Source organism: Buceros rhinoceros, unplaced genomic scaffold (assembly GCF_000710305.1).
Source record: "Buceros rhinoceros silvestris isolate BGI_N320 unplaced genomic scaffold, ASM71030v1 scaffold5557, whole genome shotgun sequence".
NCBI lineage: Eukaryota > Metazoa > Chordata > Aves > Bucerotiformes > Bucerotidae > Buceros > Buceros rhinoceros.
Window position 1 is genome coordinate 113,305 of NW_010423856.1, and position 15,833 is coordinate 129,137.

Below are 15,833 nucleotides of genomic sequence, written 5' to 3' on the forward strand. Positions count from 1 at the left end.
CTGAACCCTTGAAGATATTACTAAAAACAGAGAGAGAAGAAATCAAATGAGATTCTTTAAATTATCAGTCGGTTTAATCGAGTGGAGGAACTATGGGAATAGCAGCTTGTTGCTTTCTAATATACTGCATGTGCTGGTTATCAAAACTCTGACATGCCCTCAGAGCAGTCCTAACTCACCTCCTCTGAAAGTTCAGCATAACTGATACGATCTCTCAGATATTTTTCTCAGCAGATGGCTGCTATTCCACCATTTAAAACAGACTGTCCCCAGAAGGCCACAGTCCCAGTCTGAGTCAACTTCAACAGGGCTGTCCCTAGAGGACTATTCAATTCTTTCCTACACTTCACATTTTTCTACTTTTTTTTAGCAGTCTCTTCCGTCATTTGGGCAGCACACACACAAACTTCAGTGTTGTTACTTACCTCGAGATTTCTTACAGAAGGCAGTAAGGACTTGTAAATCTCCCTCTTCTATGCCTGGTTATCACTAGGGACATTCTTTCTAGTTAGAAACTGAAACTTTTGCACTTTACAGATAAATGAAGGAATGCAACCAGTACTGCAAACCTTCTTTGGGCCAAAGCTACAAGCACAGTTTTGTTCTTAGTGAGAGCACAATGTAATCAAAACATTTGAGTCACAGTTATATGTGATTCAATAACAAAACTTTTGAAATATAGTTAACTTCCTACATTTCAGCAATATTTTTTACTAATATCTCCTCAAGTAGTGAATTTCTCACACCACAGATTTTCTGTTTTAACCTGACCCCAAACAAGCACAGTTATTCTTGTGTTATTTTTCCAGGTCTGTGTGGAAAGGGCTACAAATTCTGATCCCCACTACAAAAAGCCAATTTAACAGCAAGAACAGTCTGAGAAACTGATAGCCTTTGTGATTACTAGCTTCAGAGTGATGATGTACGTTGCTCATAAGAAGAGAGACCTAATTCATTACTTCTTACTGCCACTGACTTCTCAGTTCAAAGGTTAAGAAAATTTTGTGTTTCTTTAAAACATTTTTAACAAAGAGACCTCTTTAAAACAAGCAGCCACCCAAGTTTCCATGCAAGTAAAATGATACGTTCTGTACCTGGAAGTTGTAAACACTCCATAGACTATTGGATTTTTAGGGTCTTTTGAGTTCATTAGGAACACATCCTCTGTAACAATAATAACAGACAGAAAACTAAGTCAAATTCAAATGGATAATACCAGAAAACATTTCTGTATTCAAAGCCATTTCTGCCACTTACGTAGTTCATCAAAGTGTGTGTCAATGCCATTGGGTCCTGGCACAGAACAGATCAGACGTGCTTTGAGGAAAGTTGTCCATTTGTTAACAAGGCTTCTGTGTCCACCAAAGTCATTCTAATCACAAAAGCAGCTTGCATTAATACTTGGTAACAGACTTTGAAGTATAACAGACCACAGAGAAAACACAATAAATAACCACTTGCAGAAACCAGAAAAGAATTCAACCTTCTACATACAAAAGTATTATTACATTGTCAAATACACTAATTCTGAATTGCTTTTATTTCACATTACATTACAAAATATTTCATATACTTTAAAAAACAAAACAAAACAAAACAAAACAACCAGACCTCTTTATATATTATAATACATATATAACACTGAACAACGTCAGACAAGCAGAATATTTTGCTCCAGAGCTCCCAGGCTGACATGTCCTGATAAAGCTAAAGGGGTTTATTATTCTTAACTGTGTAACAACAAAGTAGAAGTGAACAAAGTAGATAAAAACGCCAGGACATTGGGATCACTTGTATAGCTGCAAAACTCAGGCAATAAAGCTCACCAAGGACTCCATATTTATGGGGTAATTGGTTTTCAAGAAGCTACCTCTGGATTGAAGGAGACCGAAATTTTGTTTATGGATTAACAGCTAATTTTACTGTAAACATCATAGTTGCCAAAAATACAACATTTATTAATATAATTTAATTGGTAGAAATCTTTTTAAAAGTGTCAGAAAAATATTTTTACATTTATCAGTGTGGATTAATGATTCGATCTGCAGTGATTAAGGGCCTTCAGAATGGTTGCTCATTTCTACAGCTAAGCTTAAACAACTGTTCCTCTGAATCTTCCTTTGCTTCCGTTTTAAAGATTTTCACTTCCTTTAAAAAGCAAATTTTTCAAAAGTTTTTGGTCTACCTGTAAATATCATAATTCCTGTAAAAGATTCTCTCTTTTGCAGACACATTCTAAGCCTCAGAAGATGCCTATGACTTTCTAAACAAAACATCATCGTTTGTGAAGCTTCCCTAAGCAGAGAAGAACTGAATCGTATACCTTTGGGTGGGTTATCCCCTAACCAAATAGTTTACTGGCAGGAAAACATAGTTTCTAACATCACTCACAAAGCATCACAAGCGTATTCAGTCTCACACAAAGAAGTCATCATCGCTTTACCTTGCAGATCTGCCCTATTCTGGCATGAGTGGCTTTTCCAGTGTGCTCTCCATCGATTGCATTTTCACGGAAGAAGAAATAGATCTTGTCATCTTCTGGATTGTCGCTCTCTGGTATCAGGTGAGCACTGATAAACCTAGGATCTGAGAAGACAATGCCATTGCATATGTTACTAATCCACTTGCCTTCGTTATAGAAATGAACTGTGAATTTGCTTGCCAAGAATCAATCTTCGCATCAAATGGCAAATACATCAATGTTAAGTACATCATCAACCATTAACATGTGACGTGTATTTACATTCTTCTTTAATACATAGGGTTATTTGCTATGGATATTTAATGAATTTAACTTTATTATTAGAGCAATTAAACATTCATGAAATCTCTTGACAAGTGGTTGTATGACATTACAGCATGGCTTCCTAATTCCATATATTTATTACTGACATTCTTGTTTCTTTGCATGTTTTGACTTTGGTCAATAATCTCTCTGCATGTGTTGCACATAAAATGAGAGAATTATTGAGACAAATGTAATATTCTGAGCTTGATTAAAAAAAAGAATATAAAGTATTTTACATGTAGAAAAGTATTAGTGTGCTACTGTAAAAAAAATTTAGTTCAAAATAGACTTTTGTTAGATATTGTCTATTTCCATACTATGATAACCTAAACCCCAACATTTTTGTCTGTTTCAGAAGAGAAATACATTTGTGAATTTCTATTCAAGTTGTTGAAACACTTTGTCTTTTTTTTTTATAGAAAACCTTTATTTCTTGACAATTAGATTGACAACATTATGTGGTGATAAAGAAGATATATCAACAAATTAAAATGAATAAAATGCAGGCATACTGATCAGTTATGTAAAAATGTTGGATAGAAGCTTTGGGAGAGGACTTTATAGAAATCATAATAGTAAATTCATACCAGCGGTGAATCTGGCTCAACGCTGTATTTTGCAGAGATACTTCAGCTGGTATCTTTCACTATATTTGGAAAAAGAAGGCATATCCAACAGATTTACCAATCTGTTTTATTACCATTTGATATCCTGCTGGGATAATTAACTGTGGGCTATATTTAACTACTCACAGTCCTGTTCCTATGTGAAATTATAAGCTATTTTAGCATCATGCCTTAACATCTTTTCAGTGTATGTTTATTGCTATATATTCATGGAAATAATGAACTGTACTTTGTTTTGCCAGTTTGCACTAACTCTCCTGTGAAGCCCATTGCCTTATTAAGGATGGCAGTGTTTGTAAGTAACATTGTTTGATATTTTTTTATACATGCATGTTTACGTGTTCAGGTGTTTCTATTATATGAGTACGTATTCCATAATTTTGTGTCTCTCTGTGTGTCTCTTTCATACATGTATGTGTGTACACATACATATATACACTCTAGCGTATTCTGTGTGCGTGCGTGTGTGTGTATATATATATACACAGAGAGTACATGAGAATGACCACACTGGCTTAGAGCAAGTTTACTTAGATCAATACACAGACTCCAACATTGTGCAGAAGTAATTATCCGGGACAAAGAAAGAATATGGGAAGTGCAAATTACACTCTCCCAGAATAACCTGTGTTTCTCCAACTACTTTCAGCGTAGCTGATTCCCTGACCTTGGTTGCTTTCTATGTACTTAGTAACTCTCAATAGATTTTTCATCCAGTTATCTGTCTAGACTCTACTTGAACCTATGCAAGTTTCTGTCATTCATGGTGTTCTGGAATTTGTTCCTTGTGTATGAAATCTAGTGAACTAAAACCTGCTTCTGATTTCCGGTTTTGAACATCAGTCTTCCTAATTTCATTTGGTGCCTCTTAACTCCTGCATTGAAAATATCCACAGTGTTCAAGATGTGGATGAATCGTGCTCTTTTACAAGGACTGTAGCATTGATCTTTGTTGAATTACCTGTTCTTTTTCTATTAATTCCTAATGTTTAATATGGATTTGTCTGTTTCTAAACAGTAATCTGAAATTTTCATCGAACTTCATGTGCCATAGCACCGGAACCTCACTCTTCTTCGGTAAGGCTCAGTCCACAGCCCATGATTTTATATGTGAAACAGGCATGTTTTCTTCATGGTTTTCTCCATGTTTTTCCCCATGGTGCATCACTACATCATTCATCGAGAACAGTTTAGTCTGTCATTTGATTGCTTATCTACCCAGTTGCATAAGATCCTTTTGTAATTTTTCAGTCTTCCTTTGTCTCACTATGCTGAATAACTAGGTATTGTGTGAAAATTTTTCTCATCCTTCTACTCAACTTCTTTTTCAGGTTATTTATGAACATGTTGAACAACAAAGGCCACAGAACAGATTTCTGTGGAATTGTATCTATTACTCATTGTCTACTAAAATAAATCTTTTTAGACATCTAAAACCATAAAAAATCTTCAGGCAGCTTAATCTCTCCATCCCAAATCCCAGAAACTGAAAGTACTAAATTAATTTTCTTTCTTTCTAGTGTGCATTTAATAGCCTTCAAATTACACTGACACGAGGCCCAAGATAAATAATATCTAGACTACATTGTACCATGGTAAATATCTATTACTTTATATATGATCTACCAGGGCTTTGAATGCAACTTATACCACAAAGAATATCAGACTACAGCTTGAAAATTTCTGCATCACAGCCTGTGGAAGGATATATCAGAGACAGAGGATACCCATTGGTAGACACAGTTCTAGGCTACTGGATCTGAAACCTCTTGTCTGTTTTTACAGTCTTAAGGTCTTAATGAAAAGGGTGAAAATCATTCAACCAAATGGTCAGATGATTTGTTTCTAGCACAATGGGGTTTGTAAATCACAAGGTATCAAATTCTAAAATAAATCACTATATTATCAGACATCAAAAATCTAACTTTACATTGGCCTATAAAGATCCTGTGGGGAGTCCCATTTGAGTCAATAATATTGCTGATATAGTATGGGTTATATAAACTTGCCCTCAGTTAACATATTATTATTCTTTTCTTTCGCTCTCATAATTTTTCTCAGTAAGACAATCTAGTATTAAAGCCGGACTGATACAAGAATGATAGAAAAATACTCTAAGACATTGAAAACATGCATTTCAAATATTTCTGTCAGAGTGGCAGCAGAGGAGAGGGCTGTGAGGAAGGCAAATAAAGCTAACACCGGACTGCAGAGAGCATGTGAATATGCTTTGCATACATTTCTTTCCAGTGCTCATCTGGGATAAATTCAGATTTTCAATTAGTGATTAATAATCCTAACTACATCCCCCAAAATAGAGCAGTATACAGTCTTATATTAGAGCTTTTCCATTGTACATAGTGGATCTGTTTTTTGTTGAATAACATTGGTGTTTCTTACTGAGCAAACCTCAGGCTTTTCCATCTTCTGGTTCAGTCGATATATTTTAGTTAATAGAAGAGTAGTTTTGCATGTTATAGGGCCCTTGCTCTTGTTACCTTGTAGCGTTTGGATTTCTTTCCCCTCTTCTATCTAACAGATCTATGTCTACGCAGTGGAGCAAATGGAAGAACAGGCTGCATGTGTTCTTTTACATATAGAAATGGATTTATTTCTGTTCAGAATGAAATGCATAAAAGCAACATCATGATTGTCTGTGCGGAGAGAGGGAGAGAAATGTGGTTGATAATTTTGTAGGATATAAAGCTAAGAAGTGGGTAGTGTGAACTAGTGATCTGTAGTGTTCTTTACTGTTTCATTAGCGGAGGAGCTGTTTGACTTGCCTCGGGCTTGATGCATGCTTGCATTTCACTCCAGGGCTTCACACCACGCTTACAACTATCTGTTTAGGGTCATGATGAATCAATCAGCCAGATGGCCAGCAGTCACGCAACATAGCCCTCTCCATGGACTACCTAGCATTTTTTTATTGCTCTTCTTTGAGGAAGGGAAGGGAGATGTTGTCCACAGATGAGGGACTTCTCTTTGACTCTCCTAATTGCTCACTCATGCAGCAGAAGAAAGAATGTCATCCATGAATGTGTATGTTCAAGTATTGAGACTGCCCTGCCATTCCCTGCAAAATTAAACAGGTTCGGTATCAAGGGGTCCCCCATGGGAAGTTTGAAATAATTCAGTCAGGGTTGACCTATTTTATATGTTCAACACAGCCATGGAAGAGGTACTGGAATGAACTTCAAGCAAGTTTTATTGAACAGAAAGTCGGACTTTGATCCAAACCTACCGGTGACAGTTGTAAAAGTCGGTGCACTGCAGCTGTAGTGGATAGATAGAATGACTTCAAATTTCTGTGTATGAATTATTGGATATTCTGTGACCCTAAATCTGTCTGCAATCTGTGAAGCACTCAGAAATGCTATTACAACAGTTCAACACTTTCTTGTTTGAAAGCATTCTCCCATTGGCTAAAAGTCCAGAAAGCACATTTTAGGAAAATAAATATAAGAGATAATTTGATGGCAAGTATTTCACAATGTTCCATTGCTTTACAAAAAAACAAAACACAAGCCGACAATGTGAAAGAGTGCTTTAAAAAAACAGTATACATCAAACAAACATGTCTGAAACATGTTTAAGCATGATCAAAGGAGAAACAAAGCAACAGCATAAGCATGATCAAAATAAAATTACTGCTAAAAACACTTCTCTGATCTTGCAGCCAATGTGAGCAAGCTAAAAATAAAAACTTAGATTTTTATTCAAAACAATCAGCCTCAAGACGCAAATTATTAAAGCCCACACCCTTTTCAGTCTCCTTTTTTCCAGTTGCCTTGGCTGTGGAGTTAGTTCTCAGATCCCACACGACACCTTTGTAGCACCACTTTCTGTGTGCCCTCCTGCAATTACCAGCTCTGCAGACATTTCGCTGGCAGCAGCCCATTAAACTGTCCTTCATGAGAAATCTGGCTCTTTATGAAAACGACACCTTGGTCCAGCTGCCTCTGTGATTTATACGCCATTGTTTGCTTAGTTAAGTCATGGAAACATGTTTTGCTTGTCTCAGCAATTCAGGTTAAGAAAAAGTTAAGGAAAATCGATCTTCATTTGTTCATTTACAAATGTTACTCTTTAGCACCAGCAACCACACAAACACACACCCACCCCAATAGCAAGAAATAATAAAAGTCAGAAATTAGAATTCTAACTGAATTGTATTAGCATTTTAATGAAGATCTATGAACTTGAAGGTGCAGAAACTACCTCTAGCTGTCAAGATTGAGTAAGCTGAGGGAACAGAAGCTGAGGTCATCTCTCCATCACTTGACAAAAGCCAAAGGGCAGTTCTCTCAGGAAATGTTTTGTAAAGAGTTTGAACTGGATGCCCCTGTTATTGTATATTTATGGTCAAAATGACTAATTTATCAGTTCCCAGCAAGAAAATTCTATGAAACTAGGGAAATTTTATGCTCAGTAAAACTGCAATTGCTATAATTTAATGAAAAGTACTGGAGGATGATTTGGGCCCTGAGGAGAAGAACAAGACTAGGGAAGCTGAAATTAAAAATTTAACACTAACAAAACCAGGCAGCTCTTCAGGACGTCATAACTACGCACAGTGCCCATCCGCTGAGACCCAACACAGAGCGCCAAGCACTGTCCTCAGAAAATCTGAACTTGCAATGACAGCGAGCTCGACTATCCACAGAGAGGAGGACTTGCAGCACCAGCCACAAATGAGCACAGCAGAGCCTTCTGCCCTGGGCAGGCTCAGCAAGGTCACCAGAGGACAAAGCTTTTAATATATGGTGATGAGAGAGCTAAGCTGGTTTGTGGTTTTACACAGTCGAATGTAATTTACAAAACACCAAAGCTTTTAGTGGTATTCTTCCCAAGTCGCTGCATTTTAATTCTTCAACTTTCACATCGCTCTTGTTGCTAATGACTTGGGCAAACACAGAGGAGCTCTCATGGATTCATGCTTACAGTGAAGGTCTTCAACAACACAGATAGTATCAGACCACATCCTCAAGGTGGGAACACTGTTTACACTCAGGGTAAGTTGTGACTACTGCAAAGCTATTCTGAGGGGTTTGTGCTAATTTATTGTCAGATGCTGACATAGAAGATAGTACCAGGGACAGACCACAGAGTAGAGGCGTGATTTAAAGACACTGTTTTCAAGCCATGGGTAGGTGCATGTGGATGTGTGACATGCAGGCCATGCATGGTCGAGGTGTTTTAGCAGCTATCACAAGCGAAGAAGCGCTGTGGTCACTCATTGATGTTGCAATGGAAATTCTTATCAGAAAGAGTTTTACAGACTGGTGATACATATCAAGCAGTTTGTCTTTGAGTCAAGCCAGACTGAGGCTTGAGGAATGATGATTTTAAAATAGTGTGTTAGCTATGACAGTTAGTTTCTCCTTAGAAGTGATATTATGGTTTTGCTTTTTTATAATTTTCAAAGACTAGTAAAAGCTATTTTGGTTACATAGTGAGGTTATAACACGGGCTAATAAGTTGAAGGTTTAGCTAAGGCTTCTTGCAATTTCAATTGCATACACAGTATTATTTTTTTTTTTCTGATTCAAAACTCTTTCCTGAATTAAGAAAAAAAAAATCTTCCTCTCTGCAGAATCTGGCTGTACTGTTTCAGTGGTATCTTGCGAGATTTTTTTTTGTGTGACCTAAAAAGATTACAGATTTCAAGGATGAAAGGTATTTATTTATACTAACTTATCGCTCTTCTATCATTTCAATACATAGATGCAACAGCAACATAATAATGAGAAAAACATACACAAAAAACCAAAGCACAATGCTTTTACATGTGTAAACTCCTCCACGTCTCTGTGTTGCTCTTACATACACAGCAACAGGAATCTAGTCGTTGTGGTTTTTCAGTGCTGCTTTTCAGTGCTTTGACCTTGAGTAACACCAATGGATCATTCTCACTGTGAGAGACATTAAACCTGAAATAAGTGAAGGGTTTTTTAAGGAATTACTGATTTATAGTTGGAGCAAAGGCAAAGAAGAGAAAATGTCTTTTGGAGCATTAATAACATACTGAACAGCTACAAGAAGAAGTGAAGAACTTTGCAAAGTCAGTCAGGGGAATAAGCACTTGGGTGCACCTCTAGAAGAGCCCAGGAGGGGTTGTCAGCATCAGGACCTTAAGGGAAGTGCAACCTTAATTCGTGTTATCTAACACCTCTAAAGTAGTGCAAATGAACCTCCGAGTAGCAGCCAAGGCTTAAATCTTCGGATAGTGCCACTGTCCTGCAAGTCTCTCCTCCTGTTGTTTAGAGGCATAATTTGATATGAGTATTTCTTCGGAGTAAAATTTTAGCTCATGGAGGAAGGGGAAGAAAGAACATGTTGATTTCTCCTGCAATTATCAGTTTCTGAGGCCTTTTTTCTAAAGAGACAACAATAGTTTTGATTCCCTGTAATGACTAATTATATGGTGAAGAAAAGTGAATACAAAAGTTCAGTTTCTCAACGTAAATTAGATTTCTCACAGAACAATGCTTATGATCTACCCACCCTATGTAATTTAAAAGGTGATTATTATCTCTTTATAGAACAACAACCAAAATTAACACCTCTTTTGCATTGCTGTGTTTTAAGGTGGTGTATATCTATCAACACCAGTAATTTTAAACTGATTTACTTGTCCCTCTGAGAGAATAATTGGGCAACTGAGAAAAGTAGTGTCCTTCACAGAACAAAAAGGAAAGCTTGCAGCATATTGTCTCCATTTAGGAATACTTTAATCTCAATTTTCTGTGCTCCTTAACCTCTCTGCAGAAAAAGCTAATGTGAGTTTCAGCTAAGAGCCTGTTTCTTCCTCTCTCAGTCATTTATCTGAAGTTTTTGACATTGATGTTTGGAAATAAAAACACTGGAAAGCCTGTGCCTTAACTCTGTAACCTACATCTTCAGAGCTCTGGATGAGGGACAAAACTTAAATACCACTGTCTTTATGTCAAAAAGTGATGTATTAGGGGAGGAAGTGGAGGTATCGAAGACAAAAGATGTTTCTGACTTGAGATGTTACACACTTTTGGCAGTCAAAACCATGCTATGGCCTGCCTTTCGTAAGCTCTGAAGATTCACAGGTGGAGCATAAGTCCCTGGAGATGCCCAAGTGGTTTATGGTATATGATCCAAAACTCAAGGGACCAAACCTGTTCCTCTCAATTAACATGATTTTCTTTGGCCTTCCAGAATGCTGAGATGTATGGTTACGTATGGATGGAACATTCTTCCTATTTGCAACTTGGAAATATGAGAGTACAAGAAAGTTTCCTGAAGCCAGAGAGAGCTTGCTGTAGCAATGCCATGAGCCAAACTCCTCAAACATCGAACATTGCAGGAGACAGGTCCCTGGCTCAGTATGAGGGATTAACAAGGAAAACACCTTTCACTGAAGGGAAAGTGGGACAGCCATCAGCAGTACGAGTGCAAAAGCGTGAAACGCCACACTGAACAACAGTGGCTTGACAAGTACGTCTTCAGCCTCCACACACCTCCTGAGACCTAAACTCTTAAGATTTCTCTGCCAGAAATCGGTGAACAACTCTGTCTCCAGCACGAAGACCCTTTGTCTATGTATATATTGCTTTTTTTCAGCCTACACTGTGAACAAATATGGCTTTTGTGTAAAAAAAAAGGCCATATTTTCAAAATAGGAAGAAAAATTGCAATTTGAAGTGTGTGGAAGGGGTTGTGTAACTGTAATAACAATCTCCTGCCCGACGTCATGTCAAAAACCTGGACATCTCAATTCTCAGTGAGGGATGGTCATTCATCAGGAAATGATCATCAGCCTGAGCTAGTTCCCAAGGAGTGATCCAGCAGACAACACTGTAGCAATTTCCTAACCTATCCAATATCCTGTAATTTAATTTCTTTGTTAAATCCTTTAGATTTGGCCACGAAACTGAGGTCATTTTGTCAAACTATGAAAAAGGTTTTGTTGTTATAATTAACTTTAACAGCTAGTGTAAAGCAACTTGACACAAAATCCATTAAAGTAAGATTAATGAGGAATGGCAGCAAAGACTGAAAAAAAAGGCTGGGTGAATGGCTGGTTTTAACTGACCTGTCAGTGTAGCCCAGCAACTGAAAATGCAGCAAGGAATCTGTAAGCAGAAGCAAAACCCCTCAGCACAACCTGAGGTATTCAGTATGATAACATCAGTTATGACAACCTCTTTCAGTAGTCATGTGAGCATAGTATGTGACTCCAACTTAATTTAGCTTCAGTCAAGGTAAGGTATTAACAGGATTTATGCCTAATTGAAATAATGTACGAGTATATTGATGATGAGAAATTAAGTTCCGCTCATTAAATAAAAAAACCACCAAAAAAACCCCTAAAAGAAAAAAACAGCCACCCTGAAAAGAATGTATTTGATAACACAGGTGTGATGAAAACCGTGGAGTTGCTTGGTATGTACTTTTATTCTGTAGAAGCAAAGCTTTTTCTGTTTTTTTTAATTCACTGACAGCATTTCAGAAATATTTGATGTAATTGCTGTGACCTGTAAGAATGAAAACTTGGAGTAACATTGTATCAAACTCAAAATTTTAGCATTTTTTAAAAGCAGTGAGGGAGGAATTTACAGCACACATGCTTGTGGTACATAAACAGCAGGGACAGGAATTAGTAGAAAGTTAAAGTTTAGCAAAAGTGTTTAAAAAGTAATAAAAGAATGAAAGGCAGTAAAAAACATGTCTCGTAATAAATGTAAAAACAGAACATTTTTTTTAAGAATGCTTTCTACCAACACATCTCATGAAAAAAATTAAAGCTGAAAGTATGTCAAATAAGGAGCAGAACTGAGTATTAATAATGACAACCCATTCACGCAATCTTGTGAAAAAAGCTGACGCCTCACTAGTCCATGCAAAATATCTCACAGGAAGGTTTTGCACCTTTCCCTCTCATGGAGCTTCTTCTGCCTTTAGTGGAAGTTCCTTTAGAGAAACAGACGAATAGGAAACAGAGAGGTGTGGGTAAGAGAAGAGAGCTGTGCCCTGTGTCTGCCAGATTTTACAACATGTCAAATGTTATCATAGAGCTCAGGAAATATGACTAATCTCACTGACATCAGTGGAACAGTTTTTACTGTTTATAAGGGTATTGAATTTTGCTCAAACAACAATAAAAGAATCAATAAACACCAATCCTCACATATATGGCTATATTCACAGATAATGTATTGTCACTGAATGCTTTCAACTATTTCATAAGAGCTGTGGAATGAATAGGAAAAATATGTAATCCAGTTTTTAAAATAACTTTTCTTCTGTTTTTCTGAACGATTGTCTGTAAAAAAACCCTCTGTCCCTGAAAGGTTATCTGGTTTCTTCTTATACCAACTCATCTAATAAAATCTTCCTACAAATCTTACCAGAAAAGAAAACTGTTCCAACAGGAAATGAAATTTTTATATATTAACATATGACAAAAATACTCTTTTCCATAATCTGGGTATCTAATGAGGAGATAGGACAGCCTCTCACTTTAAAAAATAGATCAGAAAGGGAATTATTTTGTCTTCTTTTACTCAGTATGCTTGTGGCAGCCCTAAGTCCTCACGAACAACAAATTCTGCTGGATGTTGTAGAAGACATGGTGGTCTCAAAGATTTAGTTAAACCTTTGTCTTTGAACGAGGTAATTTTCCCTAACACTACAAGACGAGTCACCTTCTTAACATAACATGTGAAACATTTCAGCCTATAGGCACCAGTGACAGGGATCTGAGAACAGAGGGGAAAAGAGCTAAATAAGTCATGTCAGTTGGCAGTTTATTTTGGTAGGTTATTCTCTACAGTCTTTTGGATATGGAAACTTTTACACAGTGCCGCTGGTTTTGAGGCTGAAATTGATTCAATAATAATATAGTCACTTATCTGTACACTATCACATCATCTGAGGCACTCACTGCTTCTGACTATCAGCTATTAGCTGGTGAATACCTGTATGCTTTGACATCTTAAACTTTACTACGGCTTTTTTTACTGCATCTTATGTAAAAGCACTTATCTACATGGCTGGAAAGTCAACTCTAAAAGGCAGCTATTCAATGAGGGTAGATTGATATAAGTCCATGGAATCCAATGGAATAGCAAGGGATGGGATACTTTAGACACCACTTCGAAGCCTAAGAGATAGGCATGGAAGCCTGAGGTAAGTAATATAGGATGCTCTAAAGATCAAGGGGAAAAAGAAGTACTACTTCGGCAAGGCAACAAAATGGGAAGTCAGGACATATTGCAATGTCAAAAAGGCATTAAATAAGGAACCATTGGTCAAGCTTTTGGTTTTTTGGGTTGTTTTATTTATTTTTTTTTTGTCTGTGTGTGATGTGTCCGTTATATCCGATAACTGCAGTTGCGTGAATAAGGTATTGGGGGATTCTTTGTTTATTTTCTCTGTTATTTAGTCAAACATGCTATCTTTACAAGTGATTAATAAGTGTCCGTTTGTCTCTCCCATTTGTCCTTTTCTCTTCCCATTCTCTCCTCCTTACATCACAGCCGTGAATAAGGCTTTACAGGATAAATAATGCTGGCGGTGACATCTGTTTCACCCTTTTGTTTTGCAGGTGTTGCCTGGTGGAACCTGGGGAGGAAGCCAGTGAAGTGGCTCAAGTGGGACTGGAAGAATATCTATCCTGGAAACATTGGGTTTGCAGAAGTAAATGAAGAAAAATCACTAAAAGCTTCTGTATCGATTAAAAAAAGTATGAAAACTGATGTGCTGGGAAATCACATGCCATATTAAAAATACAGTTTTGTATCTAGGTGTTTTCTGTCCTCCTCTGTTGAAAAGCTACAGAAATATTAAGGTGGCCTACAGTTACTGCACAAAAGGGTCTTCAAGACACAAAATTTGATATATCATAGCATTTCAGAAAAAAGTGAAACTATAAAATTTGCAAGGAATCAACACATCTCAATTTAACTACAACATATGATCTATCTGCATTTCTCTATCTTGCATACTCTTTGTGCCTACCTGCTCACAAAGAATCGTGTTAGGTGCAATCCTACTCTAGTAAGGTCAACAGCCGTATCTCTGCTAATAAAGTCAGAACGTATCCTTGAGAATGGAGCTTAATATCAGCTTTGCAATTCTTTGCTAGTATGACTTTTGAATTGTGCTCTTGAACTACCTGAATGTGTTATCAATGTTTTAAATACATTGACGTTTCCACTTAGTGGTAAAAGTAGGCTTTTTATACAAGACAGTATTTAGCGATCTAGTACCAGCCATCAGTTTGATATCAGCCGTGACATTATTTAATTTTCAGAATCACAGAGGTTAAAGCTCACTGAACTATAAACAGTTGGAAACATGGAGTGTAATCCCAAGGCACAGCTCTGCACAAGCTGTAATTTAAATCATATTGCATGCTAAGCTGAAAAGGCAGTGCGGGTCCCAGAGGGCATGAATAAATCTGCAGTCACTGATTTGCCACACACATTTGTGTTGGGATTCTGTAACTGTGTAAATGTGATGTCTTCCTTTAGTGCAGAGGACCTGTCATCTACCGAGATTTGTAATTAAATAACCCAAAGAACAAAAGCAATTACTTAGCCTTGCAAGTATTCAGACTGGAATTTACACGATTTAATGAACAAAGCGAAGGGGAAGTTATGGAGACAGAAAGGGAGGCTTTGAGTCTGCAACTTAATTCAGCTGTGTCTAATGGTAGCTGAGATTTTAATGTATAGTCCAGGTATTCAAATACCTGGCTTACTTTGAACCAATAATTCCGTCATCGCAAACTCCACTCTGAAGTGCATGTTTCTCCATCTAAGGAGCCAATTATGTTTCCAGTTGGCTACATGCCACATCAGGTGCCGGCTTTGAGCAATCAGTTGTGTTAATTGCAAGCAACACTGAATGCCTCTTGGGACAAGCAATTCACGGTTCAGGAATGTTAGTGTAAAGGGGGTAAGGTTCAGCTCCATTACCAAGAACAAATCACAAAGTTTGTATAGGTTGCAGACTAACACTTTTATTTTTATGGAATGGCGGAAGAGGTAGGTACAGACTAAGGAGCTGTATCCTCACATCGTTAACCCTGCTGGGCATTCAGGGCATCTCAGTAACTTGATGGGGTGGTGGCTATGTGGTGGTGGAGCCCTTCAAATTTTCATCTTGCCATCTCTGGCCTCCTAATCGCCTGCTTCTGTCAGGTATTCTGATCAAAGCCAACAGGGCCAAGAGATTGGCTCAAGAGAAGATTATATCAACCACCTATGAACACGGCCTTCTCCACATTTATTGGCATTTTCCTTCTTTATTTGTCATACTGGGAAAATAATAATAATTAAAAATTGTAGGATTGTTTGATGTAAAGGAAATATTAAAACGGCATAAGAGTGAATGCCATAAATGGATGTTGAAGGGCAGATTTATATAAAAAAATAAAT

The 15,833-nt window shown here is 37.3% G+C and overlaps 1 protein-coding gene across 1 annotated transcript in view; it reads right to left on the reverse strand.

The window, feature by feature from the left end:
• Positions 1 to 15,176, reverse strand: part of SEMA3A (sema domain, immunoglobulin domain (Ig), short basic domain, secreted, (semaphorin) 3A) — a 48,356-nt gene extending 33,180 nt beyond the window's left edge. The window contains exons 1-5 of the mRNA XM_010140569.1: positions 15,155 to 15,176; positions 2,444 to 2,586; positions 1,258 to 1,372; positions 1,095 to 1,164; positions 7 to 20 (exon numbers count right to left, since the gene is read on the reverse strand). Of these exons, the coding sequence (XP_010138871.1) occupies positions 7 to 20; positions 1,095 to 1,164; positions 1,258 to 1,372; positions 2,444 to 2,586; positions 15,155 to 15,176 (364 nt within the window). The remainder of the gene's footprint in view (positions 1 to 6; positions 21 to 1,094; positions 1,165 to 1,257; positions 1,373 to 2,443; positions 2,587 to 15,154) is intronic.
• Positions 15,177 to 15,833: the final 657 nt, after the last annotated feature.